The sequence below is a fragment of the Cannabis sativa genome, chromosome 6, assembly GCF_029168945.1.
Source record: "Cannabis sativa cultivar Pink pepper isolate KNU-18-1 chromosome 6, ASM2916894v1, whole genome shotgun sequence".
Taxonomy (NCBI): domain Eukaryota; kingdom Viridiplantae; phylum Streptophyta; class Magnoliopsida; order Rosales; family Cannabaceae; genus Cannabis; species Cannabis sativa.
The window spans coordinates 64,585,678-64,611,386 of record NC_083606.1 but is presented as its reverse complement, the minus strand read 5'-3'; the positions used below and the strand labels follow the sequence as shown (position 1 = coordinate 64,611,386).

Below are 25,709 nucleotides of genomic sequence, written 5' to 3'. Positions count from 1 at the left end.
ATCCAAGCATTTTGAGATGAAAGATCTTGGTGACGCCTATTCAAATACATCGAGACCGTTCTCGGGGTATTCTTCGATTATCACAAAAGAGCTATATCGATAAAGTACTCAAACGGTTTGGCATGCAAGATTGTAGACCAGGTGATACCCCTGTCGTTAAAGGAGACAAATTTTGTCTTAAGCAATGCCCTAAAGGAAGCCTTGAAATTCAAGAAATGTAAAAGATTCCCTACGCTTCGGCTTTTGGGAGTCTAATGTATGCTCAAGTTTGTACGCGTCCAAATATAGCGTACATTGTTGGAATGTTAGGCAGATACTTAAGCAATCTAGGAATTGATCACTAGAAAGCAGCCAAAAAGGTTATGAGATATTTGAAGAGAACAAGAGAGTACATGCTCACATATAGGAGGTCAGATCACTTTGAGATCATTGGATATTCTGAATCCGACTTTGCGGGATGCCAAGATAGTAGGAGATCTACTTCGGGCTACATATATCTGTTAGGTGGTGGAGCTATATCATGGAGGAGTGCAAAACAAACACTCGTAGCTTCATCCACCATGGCAGCAGAATTTGTTGCATGTTATGAGGCATCCAACCATGGTATATGGCTGAGGAACTTTGTCAATGGGTTGCGCATTGTGGATGGAATTGAAAGACAACTTAAGTGGTATTGTGACAATAAGTCAGCTGTATTGTATTCCAACAACAATAGGAGCTCGACGAAGTCAAAACACATTGACATCAAGTTCCTTGTAGTAAAAGAAAGGGTACAAAGTGAACAGATTTCTATAGAACACTTAGGTACAAACTCCATGATTGCAAACCCCCTTACTAAGGGTTTGCCACCCAAGGTCTTTCATGAGCACACTGCTCGTATGGGTGTTTTAGATTATGAGGATATCTAGATTCAGTGGGAGTTTGTCTTTAGTGTGTTTTATTTGTTTCTTGAAACATGTGTATTTGGATATTTTTGTGATAAGAAATTATGTTATTCAGTTTATTTCACTTTGTACATTTAAGCTAAAGTTTTGATCTCCATAAAGTAAAGTAGGACCAATTAAAAATTGACATGAATAGATCACCATGCATGTAATTTTCATACCACATTATCATGATTGATCTATGTCATTTGGCTAGGTTGATATATGTGACCATTGATGGGTTTAGTTGTGATTGATACAACGAAAATTGCTTTGATCCTATGTTGATATAGTTAATGGACGAGATTGCATATGCCTATGGTTATGATGACAAAGTTATGAGCTCAATAAGGTTAACACATTTATATGTATGCCTATGTGACCTAGTGGGAGATTGTTAGAAATTTATTGGGGTCACAATTGTATCTATAAAATGTGTGTTGGGTCATCAAATAAATAAGTAAAATTTATGTGGTCTATTTTGGAATAAAGTTTCTGACTTAAGGGCTTAATTGTCATGATTTTAATATGTGGATACCATAAGGACAATTTCTATATTGATGAGGGCCAAATAGAAATAGTCAATAAATATTACCAACAGGTTTGTCTGTTGGTAATATAACATGTAATGGTCCCCATTTCCATCGTATCTTTTAACTCTTGTATCCCCATCACCAAGAGAAAAAGTTTCAGAGAAAGGTTTGATGCAAATTGGAAGATCATACTAATTAAAGATCATTTAAAGGTCGATTCTATGGACTCCGATACGCTTCCGCTATTCCTTAATCTTATTGTTTGGTTCTCTTGAATTAATTAAGGCTATATACAGATTTATAGTGTTTCTAACATAAAGCTGATAAGAAAAGAGCAAAGCCTAAAGAACGACTTCATACGATTCAGGATCGTTGGAAAAGATTGATGTGTGGTAATTCTGAAAGTGAACTTACTCTTGTGTAAAACTCTAAAATTAACAATATTGGAGGAAAATTTTCTTCATTTGGTACAAGGACCCTATTGGATGCAAGAGGTGGACTTGATCCAATTTGAAGCAGTATTGAGGCCAAACCCCTTCTGATGGGGGTTCAGGTAGGTCCTTCTCACCTTGAATATTATATCACATTGGGGACAATGTGAATCTTTAGTTTGGGGGGAGGGATTTAAAAGTTTTTATGTTTTTACTGTCTTTGTTTCTAGTTAATTAGTTTAGTTTTTTTTTAATTTTCATGTGTTCATAATTGAGCCGATATATTGATTGAACTGTTGTTGTTTATTTGTGCAATGGATTGAAATTTAAACTGTGTGCTTAATTCATAAACTCTTTGGATTGAATTGGATGCCTTGTGAAAAAAAAATTTGTTCTATAGATGTAAATTATTGATTTTTGGATACTATCACTTTTGTTCTACTTGGGTTTGTGGAATGTTTGCTTGACATGAAATAGAACTTGTGTGACATAATCTCTTGAAGCGAAATCCTTGATGATTGTTGCTTGGAAAATGATTTAGGCAATTTTCTTTGGACCGACTGAGCCTTTCAAGCTTACCTGTAAAAATTTTGTCCTTAGTATAACCAAAGTTGAACCTTAGACTGTTTCAAAATTTTAACCATTTCATTGAGCCTAATTTTTTTCCATTATTTATTTTAATTCCCAATGTACCTTATTATGCCATAAGTTTTTAAATAAGTTTGAGGGAATTAAGTGTTATGAGTGGGTACTATTTTAGAAATGGGAGATTGAGGAAGTTATGTAATGTGAAAGTGTCTTACTCATCATTGAAAAAAAAAGGAATATACCAAAAAGAAAAGAAAAGAAGAAAAAAAAAGCATCAATTTAAAGAAGAAAGAGAAAAAACATGATGGTAGGCACATAAAGTGGAAGTTCTCAATCTTTTACAAATTTCTTTGGGATAAAAGTATGGAAAATTGTGGGTGTTTGTTTGGTATGTTTTGCTTATGGTATAATAGAGCCTAAATGACATTTTATCTACCTTTCACCTAAGCCATGATATTTCAACCGAGAAAGACCTTTTGATTCCGAGCAGGGGTTGTCGACATTAGTGCAGAGAGGTAGGTCATACAAGCATATTGAACATCGGTTGGCGGAACGTTGGTAAGAATAGAATGAGTATGATGTGTTTTTCCAATTGAAGTGTTTTGCATCCATACATATTTTTCTCTAACTAGTGCATCCAAGTTAATTCCATGAGTAGATGAATTGAAATTTTGGTTGGTCAATTGATTGAAGTTGCACAGGTGGCAGTGGTAGTTTAATTATTTGGAGGCTCAGTTCTCTGTCGTGTTGTTGCTGCTTTGTCTTAGTTTTTAGTTTTAAACAAGGGCGAGTAAAGATCTAGTTTAGGGGAATTTGTTAGGCTAAAATTAGTCTAAGTTTCGGGTCGTATTTTCGGTTAGTTTTCACTCTTTGTTTCTAGTTTTAGGGCTATTTTACGCTGGATTCTTTTGTTTCAGGTCCTCGGGTGTTTAAAGAAAGTATTTACAAGAATTGAGGACAAGTGGTGAAATAATTGAGAAGAAAAACAAACAAGACATTTTGCTGCCTAATCCCGTTTTGACGGGAAAAACATTCATCGTGACGGGGATTGGCAGAGAGTTTTGGAAAATTTTGTTTAAGCCTTCGTCGCGACGGGCAAATCCTTCGCTACGACGAAGCTCCAATGACGGGATTTTGGGACAGTTTCGTAATTTCACGAATTTTAAAGATGAGACTTGGTTTAAATATAGGGAGTTCGTAAAAATTGAGATTCATTCAGATTTGGAGCCCTAGAAACAAAGGAGGAGACTTGAAGAGCGGCTTGTGGCGACCCGGATCAATTGCTTCAACTAGTTCTTTCTCTTCTCTTTAATTTTTCTATGCTATTTTCTGTTTCAATTTTAATTATGGATTTGATTGTGGATGTTATGAACTAAACTCCTATTTAGAGAGATGATGATTGTTGATTGACATTATATTTAGTTAATGATAATTGCTATTTCTTCTTTCTTGATTGTGAAATTTATCCATATTTGTGTTAATTCCATGTTTAAGCTTGATCACCTTTTACATGTTCTATGATCTCAATTCAAAATCTGAAAAGTTAGAATTTGGAATGCTTAAATTGGATAAACTAGGTTTTGATGTGAAACGAAAGTATTTACATAGCCTTAGTGACAATTAGATTATTGCGTAATGCTGATTATATGTTAGTCTAATTCAGAGATGATTAGATAACATGTAATTTAGGGCCTAAAAGATCTGAAAAGAGTTATGTTAATTTTATAATCTGTCATTCACATTGAGAAAGAGAGTAGTAATTAGCATTAACAATTGGGTAATTAAATCAAAATGATTCTTTTCCCTAATTTCTCATCCTTAATTAAACAACTTTACTGCTTTCTTTAATTTTCTTGATTATCTTTATTTCAAACTTTATTAAAATTCTTTTTATCTGCCAAATAGAATCATAAATCAAGTTTAGTGGTATTCAGTTCAATTCCCTGTGGTTCGACCTCAGCTGTGTGAGTTTACTACTTGATTACGTACACTTGCGTATTGTTCATATTTTTCGTAACAGAACATAAAAAACAATATTAAAACTTTTTACAATTAAATAAAATAAAAAATCAATATATATATATATATATATTACCTTTCAAGGTACATGCAACGATAAATTGATGGTCTAACAATTCTCGCCTCATATGCTAAGTGTATCACCAAATGAACCATTATATCAAAAAATGATGGGGGAAATAATTTTTAAGATTGCAAAGAGTAATTGATATTTTTTGTTCAAGTTGCTCAAAATCTTGTGGTCGATCAACTTTTGAATACATCACTCGAAAATAGTTGCTTAAAGTAGTTATATGTTGACGAACATGCAGACTTGACATTTCCCTCAATGCTAGTGGTAATAATTAAGTCATAATAATATGAAAATCATGACTTTTGACTCCATGAATTTTTCATTACTTTACATCAACACAGCTTGAAATATGGGCAGCATATCCATCTAGAACATTAATTGTCTTTAGAAATTGACAGAGGAGATTTTTTTTTTTTTTTTGCTTAATGTAAAACAAGCAAGTGGTATGATAGTTCTCTTAGATTCGCTCTCCTTTGGATGAAGTTCAGATCTAATACTCATAAACTTTAAATCAAGATGTGAATTCAAATTATCTTTATTTTTGTGTCTAAACTCAATAATGTCCTAAGTAAACTTTCACATACATTTTTTTCAATATGCATCACATCGAGACTGTGTCATAATAAATTATCCTTCCAGTAAGACAATTCAAAAAATATACTCCTTTTCTTCTAACTATATGACAACTGAGGATTAACAACTGTCTTTCCAAATTTTATTTGGTAGCCTTCTAACGTATCTAGTATCACTGAACCACTAAATGGTATTAGAGCCAATCCTTTCTCTTTTGTACGGTCAAAAGACTTTTCATCATTTCTAAATGAGTGGTTATTTTCTAACCAATGATGATGACCCATATAACAATGTTTTTTGCTATATATGCTTCAACCACAAAGAATAAGTGTCTTGATGACAAGACGGGCATCCATATTTTCCTTTAGTGCTCTCTTCTGATAAAATTGCATATGCTAGAAAAGAGAAATTTGAAAAATTATGCATAAAATAAACTAAATTTTTTTCTCTAAATCCATATGTATTAAAATTAGCCATATATGACCACATTTCCATTTTCCCCATAATACCCTCAATTTTGAAATCCCAAACCCATCAGCCTCCTCTCTCTTCCTCTCGCTCAACCCACGCTCAAAATCAAACCTCAAACCCACGGTGACAGTGCAGCACCCTATTCGACCCACGGTGGATGCAATTGACGACCAAACCCACGACACTATTGATGAGGCAATCGACGACCGGATCCACGACCTACACGGTGAACGCCATTGGAGACAATGTCGAAAGTGTGTTTTTTTTTTTTGTGAGAAAGTGTTAAAGACTGATTTTATTTGTGAAACCTAAATTTTGTTAGATTTAGGGAAATTTTGTTAAATTGTGTCAGATCTGTGAAATGGGAAAATTTTGAGGAAGAAGAAGAAGACCCGATGGGTCCGATGCTAGTCCAATATTGGTCCAATAGTCCCTTCATCTGATTATAAAATGTTAAGGTTTGATGGGTCCAATGCTAGTCCGATATGGGTCCGATGGTCCTTTCATTTGATTTAAATATGCTGAGGTCCGATGTGTTCGATGTCCAATCCGATAGGGTCCGATGTCCGTTTCGTTTTTGCATTGATTTGTTATAGGTCCAATTGGTCCGATGCCCAGCTCGATAGGTAGTCTCGATGGTCATAATCAAGGAATTTTTTGTTATGGCCCGATGCAGTCTGATACATTGTCTGATGTGGTCCAATGCATTCGGTCAAAAAAATATGCCATTAGTTCTGGCTTAGTGTAGTCTGATGCCCAGTCCAATAGGGTCCGATACCCGTCCGATAGTGTAGAAAAGAAGAATTTAATTGTCAAATTTAATTAATTATTATTTTATTGATATAGGAAAGAAAATAAGAGATTTATATTAATTGAGATTAGAGTATTTAACAAGAATATGCGTTAATTATTGAATATATATATATATTTTTTCTGTTAAAAAAATGGAATTTCTTTTTGCATTATTTTATTTGTGAAAAAAGTGAGGTGTGTGGTGCTCCCAATGTAGCCTTTCTGTATTTATGCCTAACACTTTTTCAAAAAAGTACAAACTATTTAATTCTTGGTTTTTTTTTTTTTGCAGAGACCTCCACATCTAATAATTTCACTGTCGGAGCATTACACAGGCTGTGTCACTTGGCGCGACGGTAGTTATTACTACCCAAAAATTAAGGCCAAATTTGAAGAATTCAGACTATTGGATAGGGTAAGGGAATCCCCTTTCAAACAGTTCTTCGAGAGAGAGCCATTACAATTTTCAAGAGCATTGATTTATCAGTTGATGTTGCACAAAATCAAATCTGACAAGCCAGACGAGGTACATTTTTACTTGGCAAAGAAGAGATGTAGATTTGGTAGGGTGGAGTTTAGTTTGGTGATCGGGTTAAACTTCTTGCCTGGACCTACTGAGAAAGAAATTGAAGAGAAAGGAAGTTCGGACTAGTTAATTATTGAATATTTCAACGGTAATCCTTCCATCAGCTTTGCTCAACTACGTAGAGTTTTTGAGTGCTCCACAGAAGTTGATGATGTCTACAAGATGGGGATGGCCTTGTTTCTTATGGGCGTCCTCACTGGTAAGGAGGAGAAGACTGTCGTTCCTCCTTTTGTCATTAGAATGGTTGACAACCTTCCATTCTTTACGAGTACCCATGGGGAAAGATTTCGTACAACAAGTTGATGGAAACTTGTAATAAAGACTACTTACATGTGAAGAATAAGATGCTTAAGAAGATTGAAAAGAGAGTTAGTCAGAAGGAGGCTAAATACTCATCTTATGGCTATACTGTAGCATTGCAGTATTGGGCATACGAGGCCATCCTGGAGCTGGGCAACGAGTATGCAGTGAAGAAGTTGTCTCGCTTTCCGAGAATGGTGAACTGGGAGAGTAAGCCAAAAACGACACTCGGGAAGGACGAAGTGATACGATTATTTGCTAGAAATTTAAGTTTCTTATGCTTTATGTTTAATTCATATTAATTTCCATCTACTAATATATTTGTTTTATTTTTCAGTTGACAGTTTACTCTATGTTATGTCCCCGAGCGAATGAGATTGAGTTTGTGAGTTGCATCACTGGCGGTCGGGCGCCTTTATTTGTTGACTTGGAGGAACTTGTGTTGGGTGATGATGGGAAACCAACAGAGGATGCTATGTGAAGCCAGGCCAAAAAGCTTGCCTCAACATTGGAAGAACGAGTGGATGCAGCCCGAATATTTAGAGACTCTACACCACCTGCACTGTCTCCACCACGAGCATCGTCTTCACTACCAGATGAGTCTAGTGTTGCCCCATCTGTAGCATCATAGGATCCTCCTCTTTGCCCGTCAACATATATTCCCAACACCTCAGTGGCTTGCGAACCAGTATACCCTACCATTATGGTAAGGTTGGAGATTGTGGAGAGGGAGCAAATTACTTTGAGGGAAGGCTATACCGCTCTGTTAAGAGCACAGACAGTGATTATGGATTAGTTGAAGACCATAGTGAGACTATTGCAAGATCCTGGAAGGCCGACACCATATACACAGTCACAGCCACAGCCACAACCACAAGAAGAGCCTTAGTCACCAGAAATAAAATCATTCTCCCAAATGGTTATAGACCGGATAATGATGATATGTTCTGTACACCTGACAACACGTAGATCACCAACATCAAGGATACTCAGGATTCTGAGGTACAAGTGTTAGAGACAACTCTAGAACTAGTGGAGAACCGGAGGAAGAGAAACGGCCTAGGTGGTTCGATGAGTACACTGAAATGAAGAAGAAGTCCAGGGCATCAAAGAGACTTGTGAATGTGTACCCACTTAGAGTCGTTGATCGAAAGCTGCTCTCGACTTTTCACTGTTAGGTTCTCTGTTGGAATTATTTTATCAGGATCTTAGATCTACTAACAAGTATGTTGATTAACACCCTAAATATGAACTTCTGCAACGATTATAAATAAACACATATAAAGTATGAGAAACTTTACATTGGGTGCAGCGGAATAATATGTCTCCTTCCACTCAGATCTCTAACCCTTGTATCCTTTCTATCGCAGAGTATTATCAAGATCTGAGCCCGAATGTCCTTCTTTGTTGAATCTGGATTCTTCACAATCTTCCACACTATGATTGAGGTACTACTTGCTGTGTGTGGGCACCACTCTATCACATAGGGATTTCGAAACAAAGAAGAAGAAAGAGAGAGAGAGGTGGCGGCACAGGAAATTTCTGTGAAAGGAATGAGATGCAATTATGTTGTGTGTAATTTCTTGAAGCCATTACTTTCTATTTATAGAATACCACACAGGGTTAGGGTTGAATTACTTGGAATTAAAATAATGAAAAAATTAAATGATAAAAGCAATGCATGTAGCCGGCCAAGGCAATATGGAAATAGGCCTCACTTTTGCAACTTTCCTATTTTATCATTTCTGTTTCCCTTTTTCTCAAAAATTGCCAATTTTTACATTCAACCATTTAAATGTTAATTTTAACTATTTAATAACTATAATTAATTATTAAATAATATTGACATTTATTATATTTATTAATTAGACTAATCAAAGTCTCTTAATTAATAAATATACCCTATAAACTCTTTCTTTACAGTTTTACCCTTAATAAGTGATAAATTCACAAATAGACATAGTCTAACTTGAGAATTATAATTGATTAATTAAAACCAATTAAATGAGTCTTACAAGTAGTATTGTCTCAACTAGTGTGGGGACCATGGGCCTATATATCTGAGCTTCCAATAAGCAGATCAAGAATTTACCTCTTAAATTCACTGACTTATTAATTCTTCGTTGAATCCATGCATAGAACTTAGAATTGCACTCTAGCTATATAGAACGCTCTATATGTTCCACCATATAGAGATGCTATTCATTATCCATTGTTATAATTGTAATTTTATCAATGATCCTCTATATAGATGATCTACACTGTAAAGAATTAAATTACTGTAACACCCTACAATGTATTTTATCCTTAAAACGCTTAACCCCGTATAAATGATATTTCAGCTAAGTGAAATGAGTACTCTACCATTTATTTTCATTTGGTTAAGCTCGAAGGAAATCATCCTTTTACTTTCTATTCGCCAGATAGAAGCTATAGATTCCATATTTATGCTAGCGCTCCCACTCAATTGCACTACCGTGTTCCCAAAATGTACGTATCACCCTGACACAAAAGTAGGCTTAACTAACAAATCAAAGAACACGAATAACACTCTAGAGATTGAACCTAATCATATCAGGATTAAGATCATTTGATCTAGGAACAACTAGGTGATATTGAATTGAATAGATATTACGGTAAGTTTAATAAATCTATGTCAAAATTCAATATCGGTCCATTCCGATGCATACTCCATGCATCCAACCCAAGCTTTACTTTAACCAATGCTCTGGAAAGAACATAGCATTTCTCCAAATGCAAGTAAACTCTGTTGTAGATTGTCATATCAGTAAAACCCCAGTGTTCTGATAAATCTAGGAATCTTTAATCACATAGTCATGTTTACTTTCCACTGTGTTGACAACATAATAAACAGGATCAAGTGTGTGAAAAGGATTTGGATGAATTTATAAATCAAATAGAAAAATAATTTATAAGGTGAACAAAAACATACACAATTGAATGAAAAATACTTCTGTTTCTTTATTGATATTGAATAATATGGATTACATTGAAATGGAGTTTTATTTAGGGCATAAAACCTAACATTCTCGGCCAGATTGGGAACAAGTACCCGAGAGAGTGTTTCTCTGGTAGACACAATTCAGCTTAGTTCCTCCAACTACATCCTCCGAAGACATGGCTTGGAGATGATGAAGTTTTTAAGACTTTTTTACGTCTTTGGTTTTTAAAGACTTTATCTAATTTTTTTTATTTAATCTCTGACATATTTAATTTTCATGTTTTAGCATTTGGATGCTTGATTTCATTTGATGAGGAGGTGACAACACTTTTATCCGGAGGTGTACCCAAATAGATGTGTCATCATGCCTCATATTTTCCCATGAGGAGTTATTGGTCGGTGGCAAGCTGCGGGTGATGACCACACTAAATTTCAATCGGAGGATGGCATATTGGATTTGATTTGAGGGAATAATGTCCAATACTTGCACAGTTAGAAGAATAAAGAGAGAATATATATGGCCCTCTTCTTCGATAATGCAAAGCATTGGGTGACATTAGAGGCAGACCTTGATCGTTAAATGTTGAGCATATTTGACTCGAGCCTCGGATTGATTTCCCTGATGAATTGAAGAGTCACTTGGCATTGTGGGAAGAGTTATTCCCAACTTTGATGCTGCAGTCTGGCCTATTTGAGAATCATGAAATGATCATCATGCCTCAACTGACCGTCTCAGAGAGGCAAGTTAGAACTTTTAGTTCAAAAGTCATCAACGGGAGCATTGCACGACAGAATTGATTTTTTATTATTTAACTTGAATTTAATTTGCATACTTTTATTTATTTACTTTTTATTGTCTCATACAGCGGTGATAGCGGGATGTATGTGATAGAGCACATCGAGTATAGTATGCCAGATCTTACGTTTAATAATGTGATGACAATATGAAGAAATTTAGAGAGCAGTGGTGTGTAGATTTGTTTTACCAGAATTTATCATGAACACTTATATTTTTTTTAATTGATATTTATTAAAATAACAATTTAACTAGTTTCTTTTATTGGTATGTTTATGTTCTCTTATTAGTTAATAATAATTTTAGGCCTTCCTTTCATGCCACAAATTATAATAATTATCTAAACATAAAATATCATAAATTTTAATGTTTAAAAAAGTCCACATGAATTCAATAACAATACACAACAGTACAACACATAATAGTACGACTAAATTAAAATTCATTTTTAACCTCGGTAGGTGCAAGTGCTTCTGTTGTGCCCCTTTGCACCGTACTTGCCACAATTTCGTGGTATAATAATCCTTTCACCATTACAAGCAGTTCTTTTTGACTTAATTCTTGCAACCTTTTGATTCTTGGGTTGCCCTACTGGTTGCTTCTCAACACGCACTCCAACTGTCATGTTCTTTATGTCATCAAGTAATTCCCAATCATCCTCGTCACCAACTGGCATAATTGTACCTTCATATGTGCTCCTCCAATATTCTGTTGTGTAATATGGCGAGCATAGTGCGTACATGTTAATACTTCGTTGCTGAGTTGCAGCACATGCATGAGGACAAGAAAACCTCATGCACTGGAACAAACTGCAAGTGCAAGTCTGTACCTGCAAGTACACTATGCAACCGGTCTCAACTGTTCATCCAGGGTGAACCTACAACGTGTAAGGTCCACATGTGTCAACATCCAAATTCCGTGATTTTTCAAATTGCAATGCCAAGTCCTCCTCCATTTCTAGTGATAGGGTCTTCGTCAACTTTTCAGCTTTTTCTTTTCGTGTAGCATACCACTGTTGGACTTTGGACCTCAGGAATGCTATAGCCCAATTGCTCGTTATTACATTGTAACGTACCCCTAGAAAGTACGATCGAACCCATTTTTCAAATCCAATTTCCTCAAGATATTGTGCAACGGCAACATTCATTGCCCTAATGTTCTCAAATTCTCTGTGAAACTCTAACTTTGAATATATATATACGTGTAGGCACAAGTGTAAATGTGATTCGTGAAGACGTCAGTCTTGAACTTTTGGTTGACGTTCATAATAATATGGAGGTAGCATGCACTATGGTGTGCATCCAGGGCCATTGCACACAATATTTTCCCACCATACCTAGTCTTCAAGAAAGACCCATCAACGCATACAACAGGTCAGCAAAACCTAAACCCCTGGATACAAGGACCTAGAGAGAAGAAATAATACTTGAAGCGACCATCCTCTACCACAAAATCCATGATGATACCTGGATTTCTCAACTTTAGCATGTGCAAGTAACTAGCTAATTTCGAGGTATATATTGTACGCGAGGTTTTTATATGTTAGTTTTTTATAAAATTTTTTTAGGAATGTACAATGCATGCATATGTTTTTTAAGGGGAATTATCTCATATACTATTTTAATACTAAAAAACCCTGAATTCCCGATATTTTTTTTATTCATTGAGGAGATGCTTATGGGACTCCAGTTTCCACTTCACTTCATAAAAACTGCAATGAACTATGTAAGAACATCCAGATTCTCTATCATGTTTAATGGTTCTATACATGGTTTCTTTGAGACAAAAAGGGTTCTAAGACAGGGAGATCCCATGTCTCCGCTATTGTTTGTACTTGGCATGAAATACTTATCACGAATACTTAAAGAGGTTGGAGAAAAAAGAGATTTTCACTATTATGAGAGATGCTCAGAATTGAAGATTAATCATCTGGCATTTGCAGATGATGTAATGCTATTCTGCAAAGGAGATTTCAAAAGCATCTTTTATATGCTTCAGGGATTGAAATTGTTCTCAATTTCGTCTGGTTTGTAACCTAACCCTCAAAAACCAACAATATATTGCAGCAACATGCCACAGGAGGAGGTTAGTAGAGTTCTTTCAGCCTCTGGTTTTACTCTAAAAGACATGCCTTTTACTTACTTAGGTGTACCCATTTGTGCTAAAAGAATTTCTGAGAATGAATGCATTGCTTTGGCTGAAAAGATGACTACACGAATAAGAACCTGGAGTTCCAAGAATCTTTCTTTTCCAGCTAGAATTGTCTTAATCAATTCAGTGCTCATGGCTATTCATGCATATTGGTGCCAAGTGCTCATTTTGCCTAAGAAAGTGGTAAGGCAACTGGAATCAATATGCAAAGCTTTTCTATGGAAAGGCCAAGCTTGTGCAACAAGGCCAGGTCTAATAGCTTGGGAGTCATTATGCCAATCTAAAGCTGCTGGTGGACTTGGCTTCAGGAAAATTCACGAATGGAACCAAGCTGCGATGGGAAAGTACATCTGGGCAATTGCTCAAAAGCAGGATAGCCTTTGGTTGAAGTGGATTAATATTGTCTACCTCAAGGATCATGAATGGTGGAGTTACAAGGCTCCTACTCAGAGTAGTTGGTACTAGAGGAGCCTTGTGAACTTAAAGGACCATTTCAGGGATCTTGCAGGCCTTCAAACTTGTACACAGCAACAACAATATCAGGTAAAAACTGGGTATATTTTACTATGTCCAGTCCAGGCCAAAGTTTATTGGTCTTAGCAGGTGTGGGGGCGGTTAAATATCACAAAATACTGTTTTATTTCTTGGATAGCAATACAGAAAAGACTTAGAACCAAGGATAGATTGAGAAGAATGGGAATGGATATTGATTAGCAATGTGAATTATGCTCAACACAGGATGAAAATGCAGATCATTTATTTTTCAAATGCAGTATCTCTACGGCCTGTTTACAGGGGATCAAGGATTGGCTTTCCTGGCATGTTGCAGCTGATACTATGCTTACTTTAACCAGGTGGATTGGGAGATCAAAGATAAGCAAGTTTAGGAAAAATGTCCAAGCTGCTGCTCTTGTTTGTCTGGTATACACACTGTGGAAAGCTCGAAATCTCAGCTTCTGGGAAAAGACCAAACCGACTGTAGAAAGACTGATTGAAGGATTAAAAAACAGATGTACTTCATAGAGTTGTTGTAGTATGGCCGAAAAATGTATCTTTAGAGGATACCAACCGGTTTCAAAAGTTGTAAATGGAGTCAAACGAGTATAGTCTGTACAATTTATATAGAATATAAAAATTAAAAATATAAATGTATAGCATTTTCGCATCTTAGGCCCTTCGGGGTGCTATTTGGTTGTACAAAGATAGTTATTGATCAATACGATTCTCACTGATGTTGAGTTTTGTGCCCTAAATAAAACCCATTTCAATATAATCAAATTTACTAATAAAAGATCAGAAATAACATTTTGTGTTGCATGGTTCACATGATTTATTTCATGATTATATATATAATGTATAAATTCTATTTAATTCCAGAACATATGAATTTGTTAATTATTACAGTGTCGTCAGCACAGTGGAATATAATCTTAATTATATGTTCGAAAGTTTATTTCCTGATTTGTCAGTTCACTGGATTTAGACTGGCATGATAATCAGCGATAGGTATTCTTACACCTTGGATAAGTGTTATGTCCTTTCCAGGGCACTGGCAAAGTTTACCAGTATCGGATGTATGGAGTATACATCGGAAGGGACCGATATTGAACTTTGATTAGATATGTTAAAATTTACCGTAATATCTATTCAATTCAATATCACCTATTGATCCTAGATCAAATGATCTTAATCCTGATATGGTTAGGTTCGATCTCAAGAGTATTATACATGTTCTTTGATTTGTTAGTTAAGCCTACTTTTGGGTCGGGGTAATACGTACAATTTGGGAATATGATAGTATAATTGAGGGTGAGCGCTAACATAAATATGGAATCTATAACTTCTATAGGAATTTAGAAGTGAACGATGATATCATTCGAGCTTGGCTAAACGGAGATAAATAGTTGAGATCTCATTTCACTTTGCTAAAATATCATTTTTACGGAGCTAAGTGTTTTAAGGATAAAATGCATTGAAGGTGGAACGGTAATTTAGTCCATATTCAATGTAGATCATCTATTAGAGGGTCATTGATCAAATTAGGATTATAACAGTGGATAATTAATAGCGTATCTATATCGTGGAACATATAGAGCGTTCTATATGACTGAGAGTGCAATTCCAAGTTCTAATAGTGGATTCAATAAGGAATTAATAAGTTAGGTAATTTACTTGGTAAATTCGGTTCAACTTATTGGAAGCTCGGTTATATAGGCCCATGGTCCCCATACTAGTTGAGACCATACTGCTTGTAAGACTCAGTTAATTGATTTTAATTAATCAATTATAATTCTAAAGGTAGACTATGTCTACTTTATAAATTTTCACTAAGCAAGGGCAAAATTTTAAGAAAAGAGATTCTAGGTTTTATTTATTAATTAAGAGACTTTATATGTCTAATTAATAAATATATTAAATGACAATATTATTTAATAATTTATTTTTAGTTATTAAATAATTGGAATTGGCATTTAAGTGGTTAAATTGAAAAATTGGCGTTTTTAAGAAAATGGGATGGAAAAATGACAAAATGGCAAAATTGCAAGTGGGGCCCATTATCCTATACATGGCCAGCCACTATGCATTTATTTTACCATTTATTTTTCCATTATTTTAATACCAATTAAATCTAACCTAAACCTAAGTGGTTACCTATAAATAGATAGTGATGGCTCACATTCACACTGAACTCTGTCAGATGAAAATTGAGCCTCATATTCTTTCTGTATAGCCGAAACCATTCTCTTCTCTTTTCTTCTTCAATAATTTCGAACCTTGAGTGAACGAGTGAGTTCCCACATACATCAAGTGGTATCTCAATCATAGTGTGGAAGATTGTCTAGAATCCAATCAACAAGAAGGAGAATTTGCATCAAGGAAGGAGTGAAAGAGATCCAGGTTCAGATCTTGGTGATGCTCTGCTACAGAAAGGAATGAAGGGCTAGAGATCTGAACGGAAGGAGTCATTATATTCCGCTGCACCCAAGTTTTCTTAACTCTTATGTGTTTATTCATTGTTTTAAAATTCATATTAGGATGTTAATGAAACATACATGGTAGTTCTAGATCCTGGTAAAATATTTCCAACAACTGATTCATCAAAAAAAAAAATTCCCGATATTTTTACACCGTTGGGTAAAGAATTCTCGACGGTCTATAAAACTGTCGCCTATACGAGCGTCGCAAATACTGGGTAGAATAGGCGACAGTGGAAAAATAACGTTATAAAAGAATTCTCGACGGTTTTAAACCGTGGCCTATAGTATATCCAGCGGTTTTAAATCGTGGCCTATAGTATATCCAACGGTTTTAAGCCGTCGCTATAGTTGACTGCCCAAAAAAAAAAAATATCGTCGTCATCCTCCTCGAAATCACTTCTCGCATATATCGTATCCGTTCCAAAACCCTTACAAGCTTCATCCTCCTCCACCGTTGTTGTCCTTGTTTTCATCCTCGTCAAAATTTTCTTTGACAAGTTTCGGATCGCTTTTCACTTGACGATCCTTGAAACTTTCTTCGCCTTGCAAGCTTTGGATTTATTTTGAACACACACGTAGATCAATATCAACAAATCAAATCATGACTAATAGAAATTTAAACAACAAATAAGAGAATGTTGTGCTTACCTTTATGCTACCATGAGAGAGCGGAGGAAAGGGACAGAGTGAGAGAGAGTAGAGGAGAGGGACGGCGGCGTGGCTCGAGGTCGCAAAGGAGAGAAACTTTGAAAAATGAGATATGATTTTTTTTTTGGGGGGTGGGGGGGGGGGGGTTATATCTTAAAAGGAGGGAAATAAAATTTAAAATAGGGAAAGTAAAAATTTGAAATTTAAGATGCGTACATTTTAGATCTGAAACGCGTAAAATTGAAGCATGAGAATCGCTTACGGTTTAAAAACGTCGACAATACTATAGGCGACGGTTTTCGCCTATAGTATTGCCTGCGGTTTTAAATCATAGGTCATTCCCTTATAAGGCACGTTTAAAAATCGTCGCCTATACTTTCCGACAGTTTAAAACCGTCAGGAATATCCTATTTTTTCTGAAAGTTTTAAACACTCACTTAATTTTTTTAGTGACGGTTCTCCAAGAAAAATATTTTTTAAAACGTCGCGAATGCTCTTTTTTGTAGTAGTGTTTTTAAAATTTTTTATTTAAATTTATGGTTTGGATTATGCTGGTGGTTTCTACGGTGGTTTCTATGTGGGTTGCTATACGAATTTTGGTGCGATTTAGGTTGCTCTGTTAGTTGCTATAGGAGAATCTGTTTGGAATTCTGTAAAAAATACAAAAAAAAAAAACTGTTTTAAAGTGTAAAAATGAAAAAAAAAAAAAAAAAAAGAAAAAAGAAAAAAAAAACTTCGTCTTTTAATCGTATAAACAATTGGGAATATATTTAAAAAATAATTAAAAAAATTAGAAGATAGATATTTGGAGAAAGATCCTTTTTGGCATATATTACTTTTTTTTTTAAGTGTATTTATGTATAAATATTTTTCAAGTGAAAAATTTAAAAAAAAAATAACAAAAAATTAAATAAAAGTATTTGGAGTAATTTGAGAGCGTGTTACCGCCTTATATTTTTTTATATATTATATATATATATTGATTTATGGTTTTTATGCAAATTTATGAGAAACTTTAAATAACTACATATATATATCGCCCCATCAAAACATATTCAATCTTTCAATTAAACTACTTTATATATATATATACATATACTAGGTTGATGTTACGTGCATTGCACGTATAATTAGTTTTTTTTTAATCAAATTTTATTAGGTTGATTTATTTAGTTTTTTTAATTAAATAATATATATTTTTTAATTTTTAAAATGAGATTTGAGATTTTCATTTTTGAATTTTTTTTTTAACTATTGCAACAACATTAGTAGATATATGCCTCCTATCAATTAAATTGTTGATGGCTAATAATTTCTCTACAATTTTTTGGAGAAACAAGTAATATTTCTACAAAATTAATTTATAATATTATTTTTAATTTTTTTTTTCAAAATCTAGATATTATTGTTTACTGTGAAAATACAAAATATATAGATATAATATTTTTGGAAAATTAATTTCTAATATTTTATTTTACAAAATCTTAATATATTATTGTTATAAGATGTGAAAATACAAAGATAGAAGGGGCATGGACATGGTTACATATCAAATGAAAAATTATGCAGATAATTTCGGGAATGTGAGAGAAGGGTTTGCAACATCACATACAATCATGCATAATAGATTAGACCTTTGGATATATCAGATCACATTCAACAAAATAATGGATATGAAATTCCTGAGAAATAAAGAGCAAAAGCTGAGAAAAGAATAAGTGAATGAAAAAATATCGTAAATAATATTAACTGATTATAAATTAATAAATAAATTATTTTTAAAAAAAAATCATTTTAAATATAAATTAGTTTTTAAAAAATAATAAATCTAACTGGCTAGTATCTTAAAAAATCAAAATATTTAATCAACTGGACTGTTGCCATAACAAATGCAACAAACATGTACTCAAAAATTTAACCTAAAAAAAAAGGGAATTTTACAAAAATACTGTTTTTGGACCAAAACTTTACAATTATACTGGGACACGGCAAAAATAATATTTTTACTGCCCCAGCCCAATTTCATTACTTTTGTACTGCCCAAGCCCAACAACATTTCATTTATACTGTGAACAGTAAAACACACGGGAAACAACCTGCTTCGTGTGTGGGGAGTCGCCGGAGACGGAAATCACCAACAAAAAACCATTAAATCCGGCGAAGAGTTTTTTGTAAAGGAATCAGAATTGAAGAACAAGACGTACAGAAAACTGTCCCCCCAAAATAACAGAGGTAAATACAACAAAACCCAAAAAATAATTTAATTCTTAAGAAACCAAAAAAAAATAAAAAATAAAAAAAAAACAAGATTTAGATCTAAAGTTTAAAAAAAAAACGAAAACACAAATGTGATATTCTTTAATTTATGATGCAAAAAGATAAATGAGGGTTGTTCTATTGTTAATTTGACGTTTGTAACACAAAATGATTTCGAAAAAAAATTTGATAAATTAGTACAATTATTCAAACACAAAAATAGGGTTGTTCTAATGTTGTTTTGCGGTTAGTAATACAAAAATATTTCTACATATATGTATCAGACAAATATAATAATAAAAACTAACAAAAAATATAATGGGTATTTCTGTTTGGTTGTTTTTGTGTTGTTTTATCGTTGTTGTTTTTTTTTTTATTTTTTTTTTTTGTTGTTTTGCTATTGTTTTATTGTTGTTGTACTTTTGTTTTAACATTAAATAAGACCCTGGAATGACAGGTAACGGAACGTCTACCAGTACTCATCAAGAGCAATGGACAATGGAATGAAGATCACAATGGTGTGAACTATGTGGCTAGTGGAGAATTGATACCAACAAAATGCAAGTACGAAGAGCTACTGCAAATACTGCTTACTTCATTGGGTTGCGAAAATACCAGCACAACACTACAAATACAGTACCAAGCTAAAGAAGGAATACCACCGATCAAAATATGCAACGATCGAAGCCTCTACTTTTACTTGGAATTGAAAATGAAGGAAACAGATTTCACTACATATCCACTATGTGTCAACCAGCAAAACAACAACACAACACCTGCTGCAACACCAAATTCGATATCCACAACAACATCGTATAAATATAATGTGGAAATGATCGAAAACAACACAACAACACTTGAAAACAACATAACAACAACAGAATCATACACAACGGGACAACAAACAGAAGAAGGGGAAAAGTCAGAAACAATAGAAGATGAGGAGGAAAAATTCGACATAATTGACTATGCAAATCTGGTTGCTGAAGAAATGGTAGAACAACTTGAAAACACCAGTAAAAAACTGGATCCAGAAATCGACATCAACAATGCAAAGTTAATAACAGACAAGCAACACCCCGAAGTGGAAAAAGGACAGGCATACAAAGACAAAGAAACTCTAAAAAATGTCCTCAGCTACTACGCAATCAAAAACAACTTTCAGTACAAAGTGTGGAAGTCCTGCTCTCAAGAGTACAGTCTGAAATGTGTTTACGAAAGCTGCAATTGGTCACTAAGAGCATCGAGAAATGGCCCAACAAACACATTCATAATCAGGAGGTTGGTTTTTAATAGTTTTTTAATGTTGTTTTTGTTGTCAGCCTTAACAAATGCCCTGTTTCCACAATTTGTACTGAAACACACATGTTTGGTATCTGCAACAGGTTTGTTTTAATAGTTTTTTAATGTTGTTTTTGTTGTTTTTTTGTTTCAATAGGTTCTCAAATATGCACACATGCCCCATAAATATTAGGCATGAAGACCAAAGGCAAGCAACATCGAAACTGATAGGGGAATGCATAAAACCGAAGTTCTTGAACATAAAGACCAAGGCAACAGCGATGGACATAAAAGGGGAGTTGAAATACAGATATGGCATCAAAATGAACTATATGAAAGCTTGGAGAAGTAAGGAACATGCAGTAAACGACTTGAGAGGTAATGCTAGTGACTCGTACAGCCTAATACCGAGTTTCTTACACATGGTGGAAAAAACAAACCCTGGATCATTTGTCGATCTGAAAACGGCAGAAGACAACAGCTTGCTCTTTGTTTTCATGGCGTTGGATGCATCCATAAAAGGGTGGGGAGCATGCAGACCGATAGTTGTTGTGGACGGAACGTTCCTCAAAGCAGCTTATGGGGGAACTTTTTTGTGCGCATGCACACAAGATGCAGCAGGTCATATTTTTCCACTAGCGTTTTGTGTTGCAGATTCTGAGAATGACCAATCTTGGAAATGGTTCTTCAAAAAATTTAAAGAAGCGTATGGGGTACGGGAACACCAATGCCTAATTTCAGACAGAAATGAAAGCCTCATCAAAGCAGCGAGAGAAATCTATCCAGAAATTGCACACGATTCTTGCGGTTACCACATTTTGAGCAACCTTAAAACAAGCTTCAAACAACATGCTGCCAAATACAATCTGCCATTCTTTGGAGCAGTCAAAGCCTACACAGAAAAGCAATTCGAGTTCCACATGGCTGAATTGGATGGATTGGACAAACGCATAAGACCTTACCTAAAAAAAATCGGGTATGAAAAGTGGTCAAGAATTCATAGCCAAAACAAGAGGTATTCTACAATGACCTCAAACATATCAGAATCACTGAACGCTGCAAATTTGGCAGCAAGGGAGCTACCAATTACAACGCTGCTAGAATGCTTGAGAGCATTGGTGCAACAATGGACGCATACCAATAGGACAAAAGCACACAACACCTTCACTAAGCTATCACCAACTGGAGAAGACATACTGTTGAAAAATTACACATACTCATTGAATCTGGAGGTAAAATATTAATTATGCTTCTTTTTTTTTTAAAAAAAAAAAAACAAACAGTAAGTAAAAGGTGTTGTTGTAGTGTTGTTTTAATAGTTTTGTATTGTTGTTGTCTGAATTACAGCTATGTTTGTTTTTTTTTTTTAATAAAATTTAAAACAGGTTAAAACAACAACAGATTACTTGTTTGAGGTAACAAGAATGAAAGAATCGTGGAAAGTAGACCTAGAAAAAAGAACATGCACGTGCAACAGGTTCCAAATAGATGAAATGCCATGCGGGCACGCAGTGGCCGTGATGAGGGAGATGAACATGGACCCGTACACCTACTGTTCAGATTACTACACAAAAAAAAATTGGCTGGCAACTTATTCAGGGACAGTTTACCCAATAGGACACCAAAGTGAGTGGGAGGTACCGGAAGAAGTGAAGAATATTATAGTCTTGCCTCCACATGAAAGAGTAAAATCAGGAAGACCAAAAACATTAAGAAGGAAGGCTGGATGGGAAAAGGATCAACACAACAAGTGCAGCAAATGTGGTGAACTGGAGCATAACAAAAGAACATGCAGCAGAAGACGTAGAAGGGAATAAAAACAACAACAGAACAACAGTAGAAAAACAAAAGAAAACTACACATACGTTTTGAGAATGAGATATTGAGGAATTTAAATTTCTGAAATACAAAGGGAATACAGTTTTTATTTGAAAAACATTGATTACATTGGGAATTGTTGATACTTTAGATTGGATATTAAAAGATGTTGGATACTAAATAGAATATATATATATATATATATGAAGTTTGATATTGAAACAGTTTGTGTTTTTAATACTGAAATGAATATTTGTATTCAAAAAAACAGAGAAACTATAAGAAAAAAAAAAAACAAAAAAAGAAGGGATGTGAAATGAAAAAACTAACAACTTTAACATACCAACTTGTTTGTACATAAGAATAATAAGAAAAAACATACAAAAATAAAAGATTACATATTGTCCACACAAAACGTAAGGAAACATAACAGAACACCAATGTTTGTTTACGAAAAAACAACATAAAAAACATAAAAACAACATTAAAAAACTATAAGAACACTGACAGTCTGATTGAAAAAACAAATCACTTCTTGGGAAGGCTGGGAGGGGCCTCGGATTCACTTTCAATGTTCTCAGTTTGCTTCTTCATGCCATATTGATAAAATAACACAGCCAAACGATCGCGGTGAATTTCCACATCAAAATCAGAGGATGGGATGGGTTTGCCATCAATGAAATACTCAGCAAATGATGCTACAAAAACACCACAATCACTGGAAAAAAACAACAAGAAAACACAAAAACAGACACTATGAGAACACTGATAAAAAACAAAGTCACATAACAAATAAATAAAAATACAAACAACCAGTGAAAAACATTGAACACTAAACATAAAACTTACGCTGTGACCTGCTCGGGTAAACCATCAACAGCAACAATAGGGAACGGTTCCATAGTGCTAAACTTAGCTTCGTTGCGAAGGCCTTTGAAGTCTAACATAGAGAAGTAATATGGTAAAATAACAGAGAAAGGCTTGCAAGCCTCTTTGGCAGCTGTCATATACCTCCCAGAACGCAATGAATTGTACAGATATATCCGCCGCTCAGCTATGTTAAGACGACCACAAATCCAATGATCCTGTAATTTTACATTGATAGGCATAACAACATGATCAACCAAATGCCAAGGAGTGCACATAATATCTTACCACCTTGAATGTACTGGGCCACATTGTGAGAAAGAGACAACACCGATATATCGTTGTTTTTCTCAACAAACTTCTCATACAAAGTTGTTATGCTAGAACAAAAGAGGCAATCAGTTGTGGTGACTTTGATTTTCGGCTCGGCTGAGTACATTATTTTCTTACGAAGATAATAGAAAATGATGTTAATGTGCTGAACAAAAAAAAAATAAGTAAAAAAACATTCAAACTTATAAAAAACTAACAGAACAACACTTAAAAACATTAAAAAAAAACAATATGTAAAATAATAATAATAATAAAAAAAAACTTACAGAATTGGTAAGGAAACAATTAGGGTAGGCAAGGTTGTGAAACCACATCTTGTTGCTGATGTCCTCAACACCAAAATGAAATGGCGGAAATATTGTGTCCTTACCCTTACAATACACATTAGTTGTTGTGCTAAAAAAAACAAATAAAAAAATATCAAAACACAAATAAAAAAATAAAAAATAAATGGAAAACGATAAGAGATATATAACTGTGAACACCTACAAAAATACTTACTTAGATTTATGCTTTCTAAGACCTGTATCAACCCACTTGACAAACTCAGTTTCCAATTGCGGATCGACAGGTTCACCAATCTTGTTGTCCAACGGGCACAAACCACGCACATATTTAACAACCTTATACACAGAATCATCAGGAGAAACTGAGGATGAACCTGATTTAGATGCACCAGAAGCAAGCTCAATGAATGGGGATTTCAAAACAGGTCCTTTCTTCCGATCCCTCTTTTGAGGACGTAAAATAGGAGTCTCTTGAAAAACAACCATTTCAAGATCAGTCTTCTCATAAGTCTCAACAGAAGCAGTGGCATGAGTTGAGGAACCAATCTAAAAAAGAAAAAGAAAAAAAGAAAGAGTTTTTTTAAATTTCAAATACTACAATCAAAACACCATAAAAACAACAATAGAATACCATATAAATACAAATTACAAAGGAACAAAAACAGAAACACAAACCAAATTCTCCACAGCTTTAACAGCAGATGCAATTGTTGCATCAACATCAATGTTCTCCTCCCCACCTTGAGAAAGTTCAGGCTGACAACAAAAAAAAACAGTAAAAAACTATTAAAACAAACACAAAACACAGAAATCCACACAAAAAAGCACAAAAAAAATGATGTCCAAACAAGAAATACACCTGTTTGATCTCTGCAAGAGGTTCCACTGGTTCAGAATTCTTGGCATCATCCACCTTACCGGTATCATCATCCCTCAAAATAACCTCGGGGACAACAACACCGTCATCGTTACGAACATCGCCCGTGTGAGCCTCATCCTGACCAGCACCAACACCATCTCCACCCAGATCATCATCATCATCATCAGTTTCATCGTCATGATGATCATCTCCTTTGTCATCGTCGAATTTATCATCCTCGTCTTCCTCCGAAGTGGAATCTTCATCATCCTCATTTTCTAAAGTACGAAGAGCATCTTCAGACTGAGATCCATTGTGAGTAAGACCACCTTGGGATGACTGAGAACAAAAAAAAATTCAAAAATTAATCTACTGTATAAAACAACATAAAAACACTACTAAAAAAATAACAGAAAAAGTAATGACAATTAAAAAAAAACACCTCAATAAGAATGTCCAGCTTCTTGTTCATCTCAGCAACAGATTTCATAAGAATCCCTTGCTGGCTGACAACAACAGATAAACACTTTTTAAATTCCTCAAACTCAACTCGGGAGACATTCGCATGAGCAGATGATGAAGAAGCACCCATCAAGCCAGGTTGACCAGCAGGCTTGGAACCACCTTTAATTTTGAATTTTACAGCCTCGGGAGTAGTCTCACCAGAGAAAAAATCAGTGAGGCTCAAACTCAATCTCTCAACGGAAGTTGGAGTGATGTTTCTTAATTTTAACTGAAACAAGAAAAACCAACAAAAAACAATATGCACATGAAACTGAAATTATAAAATAACAACAACAATAAAAACATAAAGTGTAAATAATGTACAAAAACAACATTAAAACAACAGTGGAAATAGTGTAGAAAACAACAGGATTACCTCTTTCAAAGACCGATCGAAAATGAGGGTGTTCATGACATCCATTTTCACCATACCCTCCTTGTCCTTGGGTAATTTAGGCCAATTCAAAATCCTTGGAATGCCAACATTTGAGTACAAGGACAGTTTCCCAATAACATACGGGCAACACTCGAAAAACCAGAATTGAATAGCCAAAGGAAAACCCAATAACCTGTAATACCCACCATCCTCGTCCGTACGAACTACCCTCTTATAACCAGAATCTATCTTACCCTTCAAAGAATGCATAGTGATATCAAAACAATGCTTGCCCCAACCAAAT

At 34.6% G+C, this 25,709-nt stretch overlaps 4 protein-coding genes across 4 annotated transcripts; 1 reads left to right on the top strand and 3 right to left on the bottom strand.

Annotated features, from left to right (window-relative positions):
• Nucleotides 1-11,495: 11,495 nt before the first annotated feature.
• Nucleotides 11,496-12,194, bottom strand: LOC133039341 (uncharacterized). Its single transcript, XM_061118213.1, has 2 exons — nucleotides 11,929-12,194; nucleotides 11,496-11,856 (listed from the first exon to the last, which is right to left on the bottom strand). The coding sequence occupies exons 1-2, from the start codon at nucleotides 12,192-12,194 to the stop codon at nucleotides 11,496-11,498; spliced, it is 627 nt and encodes a 208-aa protein (XP_060974196.1).
• Nucleotides 12,195-12,724: 530 nt separating this feature from the next.
• On the top strand, nucleotides 12,725-21,641 carry LOC133039340 (uncharacterized). Its single transcript, XM_061118212.1, has 5 exons — nucleotides 12,725-13,073; nucleotides 13,194-13,656; nucleotides 13,972-14,119; nucleotides 19,538-20,361; nucleotides 20,519-21,641. Exons 1-5 carry the CDS (start codon nucleotides 12,725-12,727, stop codon nucleotides 21,603-21,605), a joined length of 2,871 nt encoding a protein of 956 aa, XP_060974195.1. The 3' UTR covers nucleotides 21,606-21,641.
• Nucleotides 21,642-21,850: 209 nt separating this feature from the next.
• Nucleotides 21,851-23,324, bottom strand: LOC115695378 (uncharacterized). Its single transcript, XM_030622445.2, has 2 exons — nucleotides 23,029-23,324; nucleotides 21,851-22,897 (listed from the first exon to the last, which is right to left on the bottom strand). Exons 1-2 carry the CDS (start codon nucleotides 23,322-23,324, stop codon nucleotides 22,708-22,710), a joined length of 486 nt encoding a protein of 161 aa, XP_030478305.2. The 3' UTR covers nucleotides 21,851-22,707.
• LOC133039005 (uncharacterized) lies at nucleotides 21,851-25,675 on the bottom strand. Its single transcript, XM_061117773.1, has 2 exons — nucleotides 25,406-25,675; nucleotides 21,851-25,258 (listed from the first exon to the last, which is right to left on the bottom strand). The coding sequence occupies exons 1-2, from the start codon at nucleotides 25,673-25,675 to the stop codon at nucleotides 24,890-24,892; spliced, it is 639 nt and encodes a 212-aa protein (XP_060973756.1). The 3' UTR covers nucleotides 21,851-24,889.
• Nucleotides 25,676-25,709: the final 34 nt, after the last annotated feature.